This window comes from Esox lucius, chromosome 11, assembly GCF_011004845.1.
Source record: "Esox lucius isolate fEsoLuc1 chromosome 11, fEsoLuc1.pri, whole genome shotgun sequence".
NCBI classification, from domain to species: domain Eukaryota; kingdom Metazoa; phylum Chordata; class Actinopteri; order Esociformes; family Esocidae; genus Esox; species Esox lucius.
The window spans coordinates 41,786,274-41,807,153 of NC_047579.1; the positions used below are offsets into that span (position 1 = coordinate 41,786,274).

Sequence of the window (20,880 nt, forward strand, 5' to 3'; positions counted from 1 at the left end):
ATGTTTAATATAAGGCCGCACAGATAATCTACCAAGTCAGATCGTGAAATGCACATTCAAATACTTTTTTCTTTTCAGTGTACCGAACACTGAAGATGTTTTCCCCGAGGATACTTTTCAGCATCCACATCTCCGGAGGGGCAATAGAGGAATAGATCCGGATTAATGTATTAAAATACCATCCAGGCCACACAACCAGCCAAAAGAATGGAGAACACAAAATGGAATGGAAAGAGAGAAAAAACTGCTGTAGTACGCTAACAGACCTTACTCAAGCAATTGTGCCGTTTATATTTATTAGGCTGGTATTTTTATGATTAATATGATAACTACAATGACTACAAATTTCTTTTTTTCACCCCCAAATGTGTTATTCCATTTCAGTTTGAAAATAGAGGAAATGACAGAGTCAGTATGTATGGTATTTTGTTGTATTGTTTTAGTTGTAATATGAAAACCAGTTATCCAAGTCGTGACTGAACGGTTACAAAACATTGTGACAGTTAAGTGCTCAACAGAGTCCATATAAAGCCATGTTGATTAAAATGTCTTTACACAGGAAATTATTTAAACAAACAACAATTGGAATCTGATTGTGTATATAAAATGAAGGTCCCCCTTCCCTCAAACTAATAATCAAAATTTGGCCACTCTTTAAAGTTATGGCATCTTCATACACCCAAAGTAGGCTACACCATTAACACTTCAACTGAATTGCAATTAGGTAACTTCACCACGTTCTAAAGGGGAGGTAGAGTTTTGATGGACACCAGTTGACTATGCAAGAATTCAAAAATAAATTCAAATACGTCACAAATATTTTTTCCCCCAAATACGCTACACCTATGGAATCTGTTTAACTATACACCTGCGTTAATAAATATGTATGCAGTGCCCATGTCCTGTGCATTCAGGTTATTTGCAGCTTCTCTGTATTGCCACAAGATGGCAGTAGCTGCTCGCTTCTTTCAAGAACAAGCTATGACTAAGATCATGTGGCAGAGATTTACAAACTAAGCCAGAGTGAAATGTGCTACAGACACACAAAAACAGGTTTTTAAGATTTTGAAAGGGTTAGGGTCTGTGTGTCTGTGTGTGGGTGGCAGGCCAACATAAGAAAAAAGCAAAGAGGCAGCGGCCTTTCTGTCAATGCACAAAACAACCTAATGTTTTAATCTTATTTGAATTATGGATTAAACATTTCATTACAGCTGTGTGTGTTTGAGCACTAAAGGTGTATATATGAGCTTGTGTGTGTATGTGTGTGTGTGTGTGTCTGTTCTCTTTTTAGTGAAACAATTTCTGTGTAATGCTGTGTTGAGTTGTCACGTGATACCAATATTCCACTGTTTTCTAACACTAGAGCTAAGTAAGAAAGTACAAAGTGAAGGAATTTTTCACTCGACATGGAAGAGAAGAATAGACCATGGTCAGACCCTCCTATAAAGATGTCTGGGCCAAATATCTATATTCTGACCTCCAGTGGGATCACTCCTCTCCTCTTCATATAGACACATCTCTGTCCACCACCAAAACTCTCCCTCATGCTCTCTCCTCCCTCTCTCACTCACCCCTCTTTTCCCTGTCTTTCTCTCTCCCCATAGTAATAATATACAGCTTTCTTGTACACTCACATTTGCCGACTCCACCTACCCACATCCAGTCATTCATTCAATTTAGAATGACCATTCTTGATAACTAAATAAGTAGCTCTCTTTCAAACTCATATATTAAAATGACTTGTTAATTCACTCATTCGCTCACTTGGTCATTCACACATCGGCAACTATCCATCTCCCTCTTTGTTGTTCTTGCTCAAAGTTGTTTTAAAACTTTACACTTTTGCGCACTTTCTTTCCCTTCTCCTCCACCGTCTCCTCCACCTTCACTTCTGTCTTCTCCTCCATCTTCTCCTCCTCCTCAGTTTTTTCTTCTGTATTTTCCTCCACTATGTCTTCCTCCAGCTCTTCATCCTCGTCCTCCTCATCTGGTGCCTCTGATTGGTCTATGGTTCCGGTCCCTTGAGGTTCTAACAGGACAGTAGGTCGTTTTAAATAGCAGTAGCAAACCTCGTTCTCCTGTAAATAACTATTTTGACAAGTTTGAGGACAACATAGACCTGGGGATTTTAGATGATGCATAAATGACATGTAACAAATGTTAACCAACATGACAAAGAGAAAGAAGTTCATCAGTTGATCTTGATAAATCTACTTCCGATACTCTTTTTGATCATCTGGTTCTACAGTATGAGCCAGTCCCTTGGTCGGAGTGTGAGTTTGTGTGGATGTGACGTATGTTGATGACCAGGTGTAAACGTGACATCTACACTTCTGGAAAAATTAAGAGACCACTGCACCTTTTTCTTTACTTTCCAAAAAAGTAGAAAAGGAAAGTTTTGAGTGAGGAACAGAAGCGTTACATTAACAGTGGTCTCTTAATTTTAACACTTCTATTGCTCACTCAAAACCCTCCTTTTCTACTTTTTTGGAAAGAAAAGAAAAAGGTGCAGTGGTCTCTTAATTTGCAGTGCAGTGAGCTCTATATGAATGTGCACATGCATCGCACGGTGCTGCTCAACTTCCATGTGTATTCTGCCCAGTCCCCTGGTTTACATCACATACAGAGCCGTTCAACTCTGGTTCCGGAAGGCCAAAACGCTGGTAGATAATTGGTATAATTTAACTGGTAGATAATTGCTTTCACCTGGTGTCCCAAGTCTGAATCAGGCCCCTTGATACAAACTGAAACTGAAAACCAGAAGTGTATTGGCCCTTTGGGACTGGAGTTGAATAGCCCTACTCATTAGGCCTTGGTCTGTGGGGAAGAGTGAATCTGAGGCCCTGCTGTTCAACAGGCTAAACTCTGTGGAGGACACTGGGCCCATCGAATGCGTGCGGGCAGCTCCCGTTCAAACACAGATGAACTGGGTCATGTACACAGGTTGGGAGGTGTGTGTGCGTGACGTATGTGTGGTGCATGGATCCGGTCTCTCTGTCATCACCACCACTCTGTCATTGATCAGTGGGCAGTGTTGTGGCCATTCTCGGCCTCGCGGGTCCTTGGCTCACCAGCTGCTTTGGCGGGGAATCTCTCCTGCCTCTCCTCATAACAGGGGCAGTCGTCGTACTCTTCCCCCTCAAACGGGTCTTCCAAGGGAGGGTACACACCCAGGTTCTGCATGTGTGCTTCAGCCATCTTCTGGACGGCTGGACGCACGCATGAACAGGCCCACGGGAACACGCAGGATCACGGGGGGACACAGGATCACGGGAACACGCAGGATCGCGAGGACACACGGGATCACGGGAACACGCAGGATCACGGGAACACGCAGGATCACGGGGACACACAGGATCACGGAGGATCACAGGGACACACAGGATCACGGCGACACACAGGATCACAGGGACACAGAGGATCACAAGGACACAGAGGATCACGCAGGACATGCAGGATCACGAGGACAAACAGGATCACGGACACACACACACAGAAAGAGAGGGAAAGGTTGTTTTGGGTTCACCAGGCTTCAACAATGCAAACATCACCATGCTCTATAAGGGCCTTCAGATGCATGCCAGACAGATGGATAACATGCCACCACCCCCCCCCCCATCTGCCATCTAGGCAGACAGACAAACATGGTGTCCTAGACTTTAGGTTCTTGTTTAACTTTTCCGCATCTGTTTCTCTGGGTTCATTTTTCCTGCCTGGCACCGTGCCTGTTCTCTTGCTGTCTAAACAATGCTGACTCACCCTTTTTACCCTCCCTCCTGAAACTCCCCCCTCCTGCTCTCTTTTCATTCCCTCCTGAAATTCCCATCCTCTCTCTTTCCCTGTCTAGGTCACCTTGGTCCCTCTGTGTGTCTCTCTTACACACACACACACAGAACACACAGGCATGAAAAAGGACTGCCAGTACTGTGAAACAAAAACAGGGAAATTGTCAAGCATCCACTAACAAGGTTTATGTTCCTGTTTCTTTCTCTCCCACTCTCACTGTTACTGAAGTTCAAATCATTTGGTGAATTTACTTATTTTAATTTAAATAGATTTATTGGCATGGGAAACTATACATAAGCTAAAGTGTTGTACAAATATGCAAATAAATAAGAGTTACAATGGAGAATAAGTAAACACATGGGTCTGGGTTTCACTGGCTGCCCTTTTCCTGTCATGGCCTTTTTCATGATCTCTCTTACCCACTGTCTCTCCCTTTCTCCTTCTCTCTCCCCTCTGGCTCTCTCTTTCTCCTTCTCTCTCCCCTCTGTCTCTCCCTTTCTCCTTCTCTCTCCCCTCTGTCTCTCCCTTTCTCCTTCTCTCTCCCCTCTGTCTCTCTCTTTCTCCTTCTATCTCCCCTCTGTCTCTCCCTTTCTCCTTCTCTCTCCCCTCTGTCTCTCTCTTTCTCCTTCTCTCTCCCCTCTAGCTCTCCCTTGCTTTTCACCTCTTAATCTCTTCTTCTGCTTCCCTCATTTCCCCCCATCTCTCCCTCTTTTGGACTCTATCCCCTTTTCTCTCTCTCTCTCTCTCTGTCACTGAGCCAGGCTGAGCTGATGAAGGATGGAGAACAGTGATATAGAAACACAGCACGAGTCATTATAATAACCCTCCACACGCACATAATCCCCATTTAATGACCCTCTACTGACAAGCCTGGAAACTAGCACATGCTCTACGTTTCTGCAACAACAAGTAGGAAACAACATTTAGAACTGTGTGTGTGTGTGTGTGTGTGTGTGTGTATGTGGTGAGACCCTGTTTGTCTCTATCTGCAGCTGTACACACTGCTGTAGTAATCCTGGATGATCCAGAATTGCACAGACTCACAGTCAGTGTCTACAGCTGTCACACTCTCCAATCTCTCTCTCTCTCTCTCTCCACCCCTCTCTTTATCTCCAACACTCGCCCCCCCCCCCGTCCCCCCACCCCTGTCCCTTCCCTTTTTTCCACTCTGCTCCCAAATTCTCTTATATAGAAGCAATCTATCTTGGCCGCACTGTACTCAGTATGTAGAGGTGCAGTACAGGTAAATCTCCTTAAAGTCAGAGTCAGAGTGATTCAGACAGCGTGTATCCATTTGTCACATCCATCTGTTGACATTTTATAAAGCATGGAAGCAGGAAGGTAGTGTGCAGAGGTGCAAAGCCCAAGACAGAGTCAACACAGGGATAATTTACCATAAACAAGTGGATCGTGCAGGAGTCTAATAGAGACAGTATCTACAGTGTACATACAGGGTTGGCAACTGGATTCAGATGATCTTTGATAAAAGCATTTGTTTTTCATAATTAAATTAATTATTAAAAGTAATTTGTCATCTGCAAATAGACCACAACGAAGCCCCAAGATGACATTGTACTTGAAGAATAATTTCATACTGAGATACATACTGACTCAATCACATCTAATTCATTACTTTAGTGGGAATACATTAAATAAAAAACGTAGTTCAATTCCTGGTATTGTCTTTTCAGACAAAAATAAACAAACATTTTAACTCCCTCGTAGATACTCATACCTTTTAGTGATGGTGGCTGGTACACATTTGGATTGACCCGCTTGGGTTTAAGCACGCCATTCTCCCCTACAACCCACTGTGGGAGGAAGAACAAGTTGAACATCAAATGTAAATAATGAGACCCTGTGCAAATACAGTGTAACTTGGAGTTGTCCTTGGAGCCACTGGGGGGGGCTGTGCTACCTGGTGGGTTGACTGATCATCCTCTGGTGTACCCTGGTCTGCCACCCTGAAGAGTGTCGCAGGGGTCGGCCTCCGACGACGGATCTAAACGGACCAGGAAGGGAGTGGTCATTATCAGGTAGTCGTAGGTGCAGACATTTACTCCCTGTTCTCACCGTGGGAATCAAACCACTAACCTGGTGGTGCAAGCTACCAACAGAGCTTCACAGGACCTGGTGTAGTGGTCGGGTACTTTTTCAATTTGTACAAACAAGTGCAAAGGACAACAACAGGATGATCAAATTAAGATACGGTAATTATACTTGCTCTGAACACAAACCGTAACTTTGTCAATATGCCTACGCCTTTTGACTATTTGTCAAACAATCCAAGAAAATATTTGAAGGTTCATGCACGTCGGTGTGCATGCAGAACAAAAAGGTGTTTTCTGACTTGGTCCAAAACAAATTGGCAGTGTGGGTTCTGCCTTCCCACAAGCCCTCTGTATTAGATGTGTGTAGATGTAATCTCTACCTCTGTATTAGACGTGTGTAGATGTAATCTCTACCTCTGTATTAGACGTGTGTAGATGTAATCTCTACCTCTGTATTAGACGTGTGTAGATGTAATCTCTACCTCTGTATTAGACGTGTGTAGATGTAATCTCTACCTCTGTATTAGATGTGTGTAGATGTAATCTCTACCTCTGTATTAGAGGTGTGTAGATGTAATCTCTGCCTCTGTATTAGATGTGTGTAGATGTAATCTCTACCTCTGTATTAGACGTGTGTAGATGTAATCTCTACCTCTGTATTAGACGTGTGTAGATGTAATCAATACCTCTTTATTACGTGTGTAGATGTAATCTTTACCTCTGTATTAGATGTGTGTAGATGTAATCTCTACCTCTGTATTACATGTGTAGATGTAATCTCTACCTCTGTATTACATGTGTAGATGTAATCTCTACCTCTGTATTACATGTGTAGATGTAATCTCTACCTCTGTATTACATGTGTAGATGTAATCTCTACCTCTGTATTAGACGTGTGTAAATGTAATCTCTACCTCTGTATTACATGTGTAGATGTAATCTCTGCCTCTGTATTAGACGTGTGTAGATGTAATCTCTACCTCTGTATTAGACGTGTGTAGATGTAATCTCTACCTCTGTATTAGACGTGTGTAGATGTAATCTTTACCTCTGTATTAGACGTGTGTAGATGTAATCTCTACCTCTGTATTAGACGTGTGTAGATGTAATCTCTGCCTCTGTATTAGACGTGTGTAGATGTAATCTCTACCTCTGTATTAGACGTGTGTAGATGTAATCTCTACCTCTGTATTAGACGTGTGTAGATGTAATCTCTACCTCTGTATTAGATGTGTGTAGATGTAATCTCTACCTCTGTATTAGACGTGTGTAGATGTAATCTCTGCCTCTGTATTAGACGTGTGTAGATGTAATCTCTACCTCTGTATTAGACGTGTGTAGATGTAATCTCTACCTCTGTATTAGACGTGTGTAGATGTAATCTCTACCTCTGTATTAGATGTGTGTAGATGTAATCTCTACCTCTGTATTAGACGTGTGTAGATGTAATCTCTGCCTCTGTATTAGATGTGTGTAGATGTAATCTCTACCTCTGTATTAGACATGTGTAGATGTAATCTCTGCCTCTGTATTAGACGTGTGTAGATGTAATCAATACCTCTTTATTACGTGTGTAGATGTAATCAATACCTCTTTATTACATGTGTAGATGTAATCTCTACCTCTGTATTACATGTGTAGATGTAATCTCTACCTCTGTATTAGACGTGTGTAAATGTAATCTCTACCTCTGTATTACATGTGTAGATGTAATCTCTACCTCTGTATTAGACGTGTGTAGAAGTAATCTCTACCTCTGTATTACATGTGTAGAAGTAATCTCTACCTCTGTATTACATGTGTAGATGTAATCTTTACCTCTGTATTAGACGTGTGTAAATGTAATCTCTACCTCTGTATTAGACGTGTGTAGATGTAATCTCTACCTCTGTATTAGACGTGTGTAGATGTAATCTCTACCTCTGTATTAGACGTGTGTAGATGTAATCTCTACCTCTGTATTAGACGTGTGTAGATGTAATCTCTACCTCTGTATTAGACGTGTGTACATATAATCTCTACCTCTGTATTGGACGTGTGTAGATGTAATCTCTACCTCTGTATTAGACGTGTGTAGATGTAATCTCTACCTCTGCATTAGACGTGTGTAGATGTAATCTCTCTCTCTGTATTAGACGTGTGTAGATGTAATCTCTACCTCTGTATTAGACGTGTGTAGATGTAATCTCTACCTCTGTATTAGACGTGTGTAGATGTAATCTCTACCTCTGTATTAGACGTGTGTAGATGTAATCTCTACCTCTGTATTAGACGTGTGTAGATGTAATCTCTACCTCTGTATTAGACGTGTGTAGATGTAATCTCTACCTCTGTATTAGACGTGTGTAGATGTAATCTCTGCTGACTGTACTTCTGTCATGTGGGAGTTGCCTGCCTCTCCCTGTCATGGACATGAGTGGCGTAAAAGGGGTGTTTAATTCTCTGCATCGGGTTAGCGTTACTCCTTCCCTCCACCTTATCACCCCTCCTCTTCCCCCTCTCTCCCCCCTCCTCTTCCCCCTCTCTCCCCCCTCCTCTCCCCGATCTTTTGGACCAGTGACAAGTCGACTCCAGCTCACTCCCCCTGGGCTTCCTGTGCAGCCACAGTACTTCTTTGTCCTAATGGAGACCCGATGGGACACTCTGCCCAGGTGTTCTCGGTCTGCCACAGACGGCCAACGGGGAACCCTTAGGTAAGCCTCGGCAGGCCAGAGGTCAGGTGAATTAATTTGACAGTGGAAGGAATGCAGGCTTCATGGGGCCTGTTCATAATTCAAGGCGGTACCCTGCCGTGCGATTTTGACCACAATGACTCACGAAACGCCGTTTCCACAGTCTGGACTGGTCAACAGTCTCCCGACCAACGGTTGTAGGTCGTTCTGGAGACCTGATTAAATGGACATGGCAACATGGATGGTGGCCTGGCATGTCAAACTAAACTGTGGTTTGCATCCCACAACATACAGGAATGGCCTCGGTAGCCCTTATCTATTTATCGTTAAGTTTCTTTCTGGATGTGTTTGTCCCACTGGATCTCATCTAGTCAACCAGAACAGACAGGTATTGCTTTCTAAATGGCAACCTAAATATTGCACTAGTTCTTGCTGAAGGTGGTACACTACAGAGGGAATAGGGTGGCATTTGGTAACCCTTTCAGGGAGCCATGCGTCAGAGCAGGCAGATCAGTGTTGCCAAAGCAGAGGCTTTGTGTCTTTTATGACAAGTTCGTCACATCATAATCTCATCACAGAGGTTCTGTGTATCTTCCTCTGTCACGCCATCTTTCACTCTTTCCCTCTGTTTCCCATCGACGACCTCCGCTTCAACCTTTCTTCACATGATGTTCTTCATTAATTGGCAGTGACACAGCATTATTCTCAAGCTCCCTCCTTTTGTTCTCATTAAACCTCTCCCTGTCTGTTCTGGCATAGACCCTGCCACTGTGGTGGAATCATTTTATCTCAGCTGGAATGACATCTCTCCACTACCTCAGTGGGTGACATCACGGCAGTCACCCTCCGTGGGACCCCCTTTGTCTAAATCTCTCTCCCTGGGGGAGGTGAGGGGGTCTGGGGGTGGATGTAGCACAGCCTGGCTGACACCTGCTACCACTGGCGGGCAAAACCACTCCCTTTTGCACTCCACGGCTCATTGCCCTCTTGCCTGAGGTGGCGGCTGCTGAGGTTTATTAGCTGAAGCACAGGACACCAGATGTTAACCAGGCCTTTGTCTCGGCTACTACTGGGATATGTTTTGGCGTTATAATAGGCTAGTCGCACAGACGTGCAGTGGAGAGGACTGACTGGCCTTCCCAGGGCCCTTGTGTTAGGTCTGAGTAGCTCTGAGTGGGAAGCTCTATAAAGCTCTGAGATTGTCTGAAACGTTTTGGGAAGCTGTGAGAAGCTCTGAGAGGGAAGCTCTAAGAAGCTCTGAGATTGTCTGAGACGTTTTGGGAAGCTGTGAGAAGCTCTGAGAGGGAAGCTCTAAGAAGCTCTGAGATTGTCTGAGACGTTTTGGGAAGCTGTGAGAAGCTTTGAAAGGGAAGCTCTATGAAGCTGTGAGATTGTCTGAGACATTTTGAGAAGCTGTGAGAAGCTCTGAGAGGGAAGCTCTATGATGCTCTGAGATTGTCTGAGACGTTTTGGGAAGCTGTGTGAAGCTTTGAAAGGGAAGCTCTATGAAGCTCCGAGATTGTCTGAGACGTTTTGGGAAGCTGTGAGAAGCTTTGAAAGGGAAGCTCTATGAAGCTCTGAGATTGTCTGAGACACTACGAGATTGGGGATGACAATGACATCTTGTGCACAGAGAAAGGGAGAGTAAGCAAGGGGGAGGGAGATTGAGAGAATGCAAGTGTCAGGATGCGTGAGACCCATAATGCAGAATGAATGTTGTTCACCTTATAATATCATAACTTACAGCTTTCCAGTAGCTTTAACAACCTGCACTATAGAAAGCTAAACCTTCGACATCACTGCTTAGATCAGTAGAGTGAAAAGATGTATATGACGCAACACCGTTTTTGACTGTCTGCATGTATATGTGTTTTTGTGTGTGTGTGTGTGTGTCTAAACCTGCCATGAGTATGTGAGTGAATTCTTACCTGGCCATATCATGGTAGAAGAGAATGATGACCTTTATCCCTAAGCCCCTTAACCCCCTTAACCCCCCCAAACCCCTTAACAAGGGAACAACTTCAATTTCCTGTAAGTGTATCAACCTGCTTCCTGTGTAACAATATCAAACTGCTTCCAGTAACGGCATCAACATGCTTCCTGTTTAACCATATCAAACTGCTTCCTGTAACGACATCAACCTGCTTCCTGTTTAACCATATCAAACTGCTTCCTGTAACGGCATTAAGCTGCTTCCTGTAACAGCATCAAGCTGCTTCCTATAACAGCATCAAGCTTCTTCCTATAACAGCATCAAGCTGCTTCCTATAACAGCATCAAGCTGCTTCCTGTAACAGCATCAAGCTGCTTCCTGTAACAGCATCAAGCTGTTTCCTGTAACAGTATCAAGCTGCTTCAGCGAACAGCTTCTGATGCTGAGTCGACGTAATAAACAATGAGACAGTTTGGGTTGACTATTATGAAAGGCATCAATATGCAACAACTACACACACAACAAGTCCTAAAATAACCACCAAATATGGGTCAAACAAAAACACGAACATCTATGACATTTTTCAATTTGACATTGTCATCGCAAAACATATAGGGAAGAGACTGTGTGTACGGGAAGAGACACAGATAATAATAAAATACACATATCCTTCCAGGTAGGAATGGTAGCAAGACGTGTGACGTTGAATAAACGGTCAGATGACATAACGCAGTGACTCCTTTCATTTCCCGTCCCTTCAATCTCCCAACTTCCCTGGTTACATAACAGTGGCGTCGTTAGGCCTGGGCATCCGAGGCTATAGCCCCTGGTCTTTTATGAATAGCCCCGGATCTCAAATTGACCAAAGAACATAATAATAAAAAAATAGCCCCTATTTATACATCTATAATTCCAATCGCGCATTATGATAATGTAATGACATTTAGGCCGCTGGCGTGTACAGTGATTTTTTTTTTAGAACATATTGTGATCCTAGCGACAGGACCAGTGTATTTGTGTGGGGGTGGGGGGGGGGGGTGGGGGGGGGCAGCTTGCTGTTATTTATGCCCAAACTACAGGCATTCACAGATTAATTGGCATCCTCAGTTATCCATTACCAACTAGTCTTTACAATGCACTACTACTCCCACCAATGTACTTATACCGTAGTAACATTCTCAGGAGGGTTGAAGGATACAGGCGCCGAGGTTCTTAAACAAAAGTAGTTTAATCCAAGGAAATCAGAGAACATCCAGGAACATGACACAAATGTCACGTGAAACAAAGACAGACCAGAAACACTAGGGCAGGAGGAACTTAAATAGGGACATAACAAAGGGTCTAACAAGGCACAGGTGTCAAGACCTAACTAGACACAGGTGAAACCAATAAACACAGGGGATACAAGCAGAACATAGAAACAGAGAAACTAGAATTAAAGTACAAGAACATAGAAATGTAACAGCTAGCATGGCACAGGCCGTGACCGACCATTACAAATGTCTGCTGAGTCTCTGAATAGCAAGGACTTGCTCTTATCATTATTATTACTGACATAATTTGCACTGAAATTGTTAATCATCATTATAATTTCAGAGTTTCCTCAACATCTGTGTGGAACTCTATGCGAAGTATATGTAACTGCCCCCATTTCTCTTCAAGGCTGTGCGTGATATTTCAGATATTGTCATCGCAAAACATATTGGGGAAGAGACAGCATGTATGGGAAGAGACAGCATGTAGGGGAAGAGATAGCATGTACGGATAGAGACATCATGTATGGGAAGATACAGCATGTATGGGGAAAAGACAGCATGTACGGGAATCGACAGTATGTACGGATAGAGACATCATGTATGGGAAGAGACAGCATGTGTGGGGAAGAGACAGCATGTACGGATAGAGACATCATGTATGGGAAGAGACAGCATGTGTGGGGAAGAGACAGCATGTATGGGGAAGGGACAGGATGTACGGGAAGTGACAATATGTACGGATAGAGACATCATATATGGGAAGAGACAGCATGTATGGGAAGAAACAGCATGTTGGGGAAGTGACAGCATGTAGGGGAAGTGACAGCATGTAGGGGAAGTGACAGCATGTAAGGGAAGTGACAGCATGTATGGGAAGAGACAGCATGTAGGGGAAGTGACAGCACGTATGGGAAGAGACAGCATGTAGGGAAAGTAACAGCGTGGGGGTGAACACTCTCTTGTGTTGCTGAGTGGGGTGCAGGTCTAGTTTATCTGGACCTGCTCCCCAGAGGAAATCTCCATAGAGGGGGCAGCCTATTAAAAGACAGCAGTAGAACAATGTAAACTAGATCTAAAGACCACCAGGGGACCCTGCTGAGCCGAGAGAGGAAGGCATCTTGCCAAAGCTGCTGAAACTAAGCAGAGATCCATCACGTACTAGGCTGTCTTATAATGTGTCATAAGAGCGACACATCCTGGCCACCCTGTTAGGCCTCTCCGGTCCCCAGGTGGGGGTTACATCCGCCCATCTCATTAAAGAGGAGTGCGAGAGGACAGGTCCCATGGGGTGAGGAGAATTCCATCCTTGTAACAACTGGGACATAATTCAACTTGGTCACATGCACACGGTCATGGGTTACATGGATAGTGAATGCGTGTTGGCATTTGTCCATGACATACAAAGACCACTGAAGTGGAAACGGACGTGAACAGTGATGGTTGAGTAAAGAATAACCACTGGTTCAGTGTTACACTTTCAAACACATGCTCTATCCCTCCCTGTCTTGATCTCTGTCTCTCTTTTGGCCAGAAGCAGGTCATGTACAATATCCCCTCATCCTCCCATCTGCTGCAATTCTCTCTCCCCCTCTCCCCCTCTCCCTATATCTCTAAACTAATCCACACTTCTATCTTTGTCCCTCTTTCTCATTTACCCTTTCATATGTGCTCTGTCCATCACTGATAAAGACCATATTGCAGTAAAACAGCATTCACCCTCTCTGAGCTACAATCCAGCACTCTTGTCCAGTGGTATCACTCCTCCTCTGCCTGCCAGGCCTGGAAGAGCCCAGACAAATTCAGTGATTTGACCTTTGGGGCATTCTAAGTGCAGTGTTGCTGTAAAGGCAATAACATAACAAGGTGAATGGGAATCTTTCCACTACGAGGCATTTACAAAGCAGCCCGGCAACAAACTGGAGACGGCGGAGCTCTAAACAGCCAATGTTGTTGTGCTGACATGGTTTGGAAACTAATGGACCAAAAAGTCATTCAATCCGTCTGGTCACAGATAAGGAAACAGAATAGGTAAACAATTAACTGTGCATCCCTGGAATTAAGAGATTACAGACTAATAACGCAGAAAACAAAAGACACTGATTATTTCAGAGTTCGCTGGACGAGACGTGCCTGTGGACGTGTGGAACTCTGCGCATAACCCAACACCCAACTCCCTCTCCTCCTGGCTCCATGTCCTCCTGGCTCCCTCTCCTCCTGCTTTATCTATGAGCTGAGGGAGTTGTGTACAGCAGCCAAACAGCCTTCAGGAATGTCATCTGCTCTGTCATGTCGCAGTCAGGGCCACTCACATCGGAAGATGCCGATGATGGTGAAGTTGACAACATTGGCTGTACGGGATCTGATGAGTAACCACCACATCAGAAGTAACCTTTGACCCCACTGGTGGCTGTCTGAGCCTACAGATATGTGGTAGGAGGAATCTTCTGGATAGACTGACCACACATACAGGAAGCACTTACTAATACTGGCATTATATCATCAGGCCCAGCCCACTCCACAGCACCGTCCCATGGTTCTGTTTATTACCGAGCAGTCAGCAGTCCGGTACAGACACTTTTCCACACAAACTGGTTGTTAAAGTACAGCACTGCATCTTCAGCTAAAGAAATATGACTCGGTTTGAAGTGCATGTTTGTTTTTCATTCTCACCCCACAATAAATCAAGGGCCTGCTGCTGGTCCAGCCTGACCCTGTAGCCCACAGTTTGAACCTGACCCTCTGATCCAGTCCTGGTAGGATCTACTGGCGTGACAGAGATCCATAATCATCATAATCCTTCTCTCAGAGGCCTCATGGGAAATAGGACGGCTGTTGTTTTCACAGCAGCAGGGAGCACTGCTGAGAGCCTGTAGCTGGCTGATTGACCAACTGGCTGGCTGGCTGGCTGACTAACTAAAAGGCTGGCTGGCTGGCTGAATGACTAACAGGCTGGCTGGTGTTTCTGCCCACCAGAATAAGTGTCCCTGTGTCAGGCTCCCTACTCCGTGGCTGTGCATGTCTAGAATATGCTCTTAGATCTTCTAAACGAATGCTAATGAACCTAGCGTGAGCTAATCATCACACAAGATACCAGTGTACATTCCTATTGAGTTGACATTTCCATAGGCAGAGCTAACTGGGTTTTATCTGTAGTGCCGTGTGCAGGGCTGCTAGCTCGTGTATCCACAGCCAACAGATAACAGTGGACTACTCATAGCAGCAGTCGGGCAAACGCATTTTAACACACGCACCCAAACGCACACACGCACGCACACAAACTCTTACACTCCCTCCCTCACAAACACACATGCCACACAGTTCAAATCAAAATAGGACACATGTTTTTGAAACGCCCCAGCTGGGTTTGGGTCGGCTGTGTACAGTGTCATCACCACACAAATAATTGTGCCCGCGAGGATGCACTCGGCGTGTTTATGCAACACATGGCGACACGCGGGTCAGCCACTCGCCAGGATGAACACACGTGATCCCACAGAAGGTCTGTATGTGACTATGGAGACGGTCGCACTGTGACCAGTTAAACAGTGGCAGAGAAACCCTGGGTAAAAAGCATTAAGCACGTAAAGGACAACACAAAGTCAGTCAGCCTGAGATGATTAGCAGCGATTCATCATTATGTTTATGAAGCGGAGCAGAGGACGTTTTGCATTTAATTTCACTCCAGATATGCAAATATATGTTGTGGCGCGCACCGTCGTGTCACACACACACACACACACACACCTGTAGATACATGCTGGGTGGCACAGTCTGAGGAACCGCCAAAGTAGAACCGACAATGGAACATGAAAGCACAATCAAATTGCGTGTTCATTGTGGAAAGGAGTGAAGCAGCCACTTCCTTGTTAGCTGTTTGAAGCAGACCCAATCTTCTATCAAGTGAGCACAACACCAAAGAACGGTGTCGTAGGAAATGCACCCTCAAGCCATTGTTCACTATCTTTCTTATTACTGTTGCTGCAGTGACACTGAAATTCACCACACAATCGGCAATCCATAGTGCTTTGATTACAACGAGCCCGATCAATTCAACTAACACTGTTATCGATAACGAGCCAGTCATCATTCCATTGACGACCCCAGGGGGAAAGAGCAAGCACGGCCTTGGTTTACAAATGTGGTATAACTAATGTAACACCTCAATGTATATTCATTTGCTGCAATACCCTATCATTAGTAACAGGCCAGCTGAGTCCTCTCTGGACTAAAACGCTCTGTGAAAACATGCTGACACACATGGCCTCAATGTACCGGACCACAGGGCCTTCAGCTGAAAGACCCCCACGTCATCCCAACTACCCAGCAGGCACTGGGCTCCGGGCCCTCCACTCAGATGCGCTGACTGGGAGCGCATGTTGACAGTCCCTTAGAGGCCACAGTGTTTACCCAGATACACTCACTGCATCAAAGGTCGCAGTGTGACTCCTGGCCGGAGGGAGGCGGGGCTGGGAGCGTGAGGTGGGGTGAGTAGGGGCGAGGGGGCTCAGCCCTCCACCCTGATAGGGGTTGCGTTAAATTAGATTGTAACCAAAATAGGTGTCCTGGCGGGCACTGCCCTTTAGTGTGCTATGACGCCAGCAGTCTCCCTGCGTGTCTTTATCGGTCCACGGGATCACTGCTGCATCCACATGGGAGTGGGAAGGATAAGGGGAATCAACCGCCTGTCGGTCTGAACGTCAACCCTAATCCTGGTTCGTTTTGGATCATCACCCTGCTTACATGGGGGAATAGGAAGGCTAAACAGGTCGCCTTGTGCTGCTGATATGGCCGTGCCAAGGAGAACACCAGCAGAACACCAGCAGAACACCAGCAGAACACCAGCAGAACACCAGCAGAACACCAGCAGAACATCAGCAGGACACCAGAAGAACACCAGCAGGATACCAGCAGGACACCAGCAGAACACCAGCAGGACACCAGCAGGACACCAGCAGAACACCAGCAGGACACCAGCAGAACACCAGCAGAACACCAGCAGGACACCAGCAGAACACCAGCAGAACACCAGCAGGACACCAGCAGAACACCAGCAGGACACCAGCAGAACACCAGCAGGACACCAGCAGAACACCAGCAGAACACCAGCAGGACACCAGCAGGACACCAGCAGAACACCAGCAGGACACCAGCAGGACACCAGCAGAACACCAGCAGGACACCAGCAGAACACCAGCAGGATACAGCTAGAGCCTTTGCTAACTCGAGAGATGAAAATACATTTTGAAGCAGATCTCCTGGCATGTGCAGTGTGTGTGTGTATGTATGTGTGTGTGTGTGTGTGTGTTAACTGTTTAAACACACGTTATTATTAACAGGATTCTGGTTGATCAGTTGTACCTTGATCTGGTCTAACCTGATATGATTAACGTCCTTCCACTGTCTCATACTAACGGTGGTATTTTCTTGTTCTCTCTCACCCTGTTTCTCCCTCCCTCCCTCCCTCCCTCCCTCTCTCCCTCCAGGGCCAGGGCTATATCACTATGAAGCTTTAGTTTCAGATGCTGGAGCCTCTCAAACGTGAACACCCCCAGGGCAGAAACGGAGAACGACTCCCACTCACACGTTTTCACATATGCAGGACGGCGGTTATGCAAACTACCAAACCCCAGAGACGTACGCACTTCCATTAAAACAGTGACCTTTCAGAGACGCTCTGTGAGGAAAGGCGGCCGGTCGTCACGGAAACCACATCTACGTAGTCTATATCCAGCCAGTGTAACGCTGTTTCGCTCACAGTCATGGTGATATCAACCTGCGGTAGCCCACAATATGCTAACTGTATCGGCGTCTGTACTTAACAGCATAAATATAAGAGGGAATTGCTGCCATTAAAACTGTTGCGCCAACATAATTTAACTGATACGTGAATGTTTAATATGTTATCCCTCTTTAGCAAACACTGGCCTTGCAAAGAATTGTGTGTTTGTATATACAGGGGTGGGTGTGTTTAATGACTGTGAGAGAATGAGGGTCTCCTGAAATGAGTCCCAGTCATTAACTATGCCCACTCTGCTGTCCCTGGGGCTCCTCAATGAGCACCACTGGGATTGAATTTCCTGAAGTACACACAAACACACACAAACATGGACACACAGAAACAACCCGACACATTCACACACATTAAATACATACACACAACCACACACACAGACACATGTTACAGCAGCCAGCGCCGTTTAACCTGCACCTCCATTTAGGTGGAAAAAGTTCACATGGACTTTACTATAAACTACCTGAACTGCCTTCAAATAAACCAGATGACCCCGGCCTCTGGTCTCCTGACAGGGTGCCGGCCAGACGTGACATCCCAGGGAGGGGGAGGCCAGGCTGAACATCTGCCCCCACAGGAGGCGGCCACGGGACAAAGGTCCATGGCGGTCTGTCCGCAGCTGCAAGCTCATAGGAAATCTATTGCAAAGCCTGATGTAAGAAGATCGAGCCACTGTTACTTAGAAAAGAAAAGGAAGAAACCAGACCGATCGAAGACAAAGGAAGATAAAAATGTTGGGTTGACATTGACTACGACACTGGAGAGGGCCTGAGTGGAACAGGCAGTTGTATGGGTAGAGGAGAGGGCCTGAGTGGAACAGGCAGTTGTATGGGTAGAGGGGAGGGCCTGAGTGGAACAGGCAGTTGTATGGGTAGAGGAGAGGGCCTGAGTGGAACAGGCAGTTGTATGGGTAGAGGAGAGGGCCTGAGTGGAACAGGCAGTTGTATGGGTAGAGGGGAGGGCCTGAGTGGAACAGGCAGTTGTATGGGTAGAGGAGAGGGCCTGAGTGGAACAGGCAGTTGTATGGGTAGAGGAGAGGGCCTGAGTGGAACAGGCAGTTGTATGGGTAGAGGAGAGGGCCTGAGTGGAACAGGCAGTTGTATGGGTAGAGGAGAGGGCCTGAGTGGAACAGGCAGTTGTATGGGTAGAGGAGAGGGCCTGAGTGGAACAGGCAGTTGTATGGGCAGAGGAGAGGGACATGTGTCACCGGTTCACATCCCAAGACGTGTGAATGTTGTAGTAGTGGGCTGGTCTTGGGTAGCGCTCCGTTAGTGATTGGTTGGCCTGTATGACAGACAGGGCAGTGTCACAGGCTCAGACAAGTGAGTGCCTCAGCACTCATCTTTCGCCTGACGTTTCTGTCTTCCTTTCGCTCTACTTTGTTTCCCTCTTTTTCCATCTCACAGGGCTGAAACACTGGCCTGGATCTCACAAGCCACTGTCTAACTCTTTCTTTGACCCATTTTCTTTCTGCCTAAAATAAAACATATTGTTGGCAGCAGGGCCAAGGAGAAGCACCGGTTTGGTCCTGTCCCATCTTCATCGGACTGCAAGGGAACCAAGCCAGACGGGGGAAACTCACAGACTGTGAAGAAACAACTATGATCAGTTGGCCTGGATTCTTGTATAATCCTTACCTAACTCCATATGGAGAAAATATGTATTTATTTATTTTTTTTTATGTGTGAAAATGTGCCCAAGAATACATCTGTTAAGCATTTTGAAATATGTTTGTTTTATTCTGGTATGGGATCATGATAGATGATAGAACAAACCATAGTTGATCTGTACTTAGTTGCCAGAATGGGGACATTCAGTGACAATATGAGTTAAATAGGCCAAAGATTCACTTCAAACCGCCACCCTGATGAGATAACATTCCTTCGTTCTAACCATAATGGATCAAGATGGAGAGAAAGAAAACCAGGCCAACCATGACCATGTTAAGTCACCCTGCTGTTGACATTGATGGTAGAATCTGGCAGGGTTTGTCTCCATAAGGTAACACCTGTTCTAACCTCTATCTGAAAGCACGGCTGGAAGGCCTAAAGTCACACACCATATATTTACAGAAAAACGAAAGTGCACAAAAGCACACTGGACGCACAGATCAGACTAAACACACACAGAGATAAAGCGATGAAAACGCTGAGACACACAAACACACAAAAACACACACACACACACAGATAAGCTGAGGACAAGTGAAACAGTATGGTGGAACCTGTTCTGTCTCTCACCATCTCGACTTGTCGTGGGTCCAGTTGGGTGGGTGCCGAGGAGGGCACAGCAAAGTGGATCTTCCTGACTTCCTTGGACTGGTCCCCAACCTCAGCCGATGCGGAGGAATCCATGGCTGTGTCTGAGTCCCAGAGGGGTCGTTCTCTCACTGGGCACAAGGCTCCGCTGGTCTCCCTGGAGCTCTCCTGTTCTGCTGGATCTCGATGTCTCTCTATCTCTCTCTCTCTCTACCACTGCCTCCCTTAAAATACAAAACAGATTAACTTATTTTCATTTATCTCTCTTATTTCATTTATCCCTCTCTGTTTTCACTCTACTTCCTCTCTTTTATCTGTTGCCTCTCTTCTCTCCCTCTTTCTGTCTTTCTCTCACTTTCGTTTGACCGTTCGAGGTGATGTGTTAATATCTCTCTCTGTGTGTCTCTCTTGCCCTCACTCGCAACCTGTGCAAGCCAGAGTGAATGAGATACATCCTTAGAGCTGGCAGGGTGAGAGAGAAGGGGAGGACCGTAGGCAGAGAGGGGTGGAGAGATGTAGTATAAGGGGAGGGACTTAGGCAGAGAGGGGCGGAGAGATTTAGTGTAAGGGGAGGGGAAAGAGAAAGAGAAAGAGAGGGATAGGTCTGAGGGAGGAGATTTTGTGTTTGTGTGTGTATTTTTAAGCTTAGGTTGATTTGTAATCAGAAAAAAAAGTAATCTCATCACATCAACTGAGCCTCTTCTGGCCTCTATTTGTGAATGAGAGATTTATGCAGTGCGAGTGAGGGAAAGACAGAGGACACAGAGAGAAAAAGGGGAGGAGGGGACATAAAGACACAGAAAGAGATAAATCTGGAGGATATAACGAGTGGAAAGTAAGAAAGGTAGAAAAGAGGAGATAAAGAGGCCAAGCAAAGCAGATTCATCTGACCTCAGGAAACCTCTTTCCTCTTTCCCTAATCCGCCACCTCCTCCCCTACCATATTTCCTCTTTGGAAACTACTGAGCCCACTAATCATTCCCACACAAAGAACTCATCTGCTCTTTTCCCCTGCTCCATCCAGACCAGAGCCTGCCACTAGTCATGTCTGGTCACCTGACAACTTGCCTCCTCAATCCCATCCCCTTGTCCTTTCTCTAGATCATCTGCAGACCTCTCATTCCTCACATCCC

The 20,880-nt window shown here is 45.6% G+C and overlaps 1 protein-coding gene across 1 annotated transcript; it reads right to left on the reverse strand.

Moving 5' to 3' along the window:
• Positions 1-417: 417 nt before the first annotated feature.
• ppp1r1b (protein phosphatase 1, regulatory (inhibitor) subunit 1B) lies at positions 418-20,218 on the reverse strand. Its single transcript, XM_010874781.3, has 5 exons — positions 19,730-20,218; positions 5,705-5,788; positions 5,522-5,597; positions 3,072-3,209; positions 418-2,029 (listed from the first exon to the last, which is right to left on the reverse strand). The coding sequence occupies exons 1-5, from the start codon at positions 19,841-19,843 to the stop codon at positions 1,827-1,829; spliced, it is 615 nt and encodes a 204-aa protein (XP_010873083.2). The 5' UTR covers positions 19,844-20,218; the 3' UTR covers positions 418-1,826.
• Positions 20,219-20,880: the final 662 nt, after the last annotated feature.

Excerpts from the sequence above, each read along its gene's own strand:
- ppp1r1b (XM_010874781.3), bottom strand. The coding sequence starts at position 19,843 with ATGGATTCCTCCGCATCGGCTGAGGTTGGGGACCAGTCCAAGGAAGTC. Across the intron at positions 5,789-19,729 it reads ACCCACGACAAGTCGAGATG|ATCCGTCGTCGGAGGCCGAC; the intron begins GTGAGAGACAGA and ends TGGTCCGTTTAG. Across the intron at positions 5,598-5,704 it reads ATGATCAGTCAACCCACCAG|TGGGTTGTAGGGGAGAATGG; the intron begins GTAGCACAGCCC and ends TTCCTCCCACAG.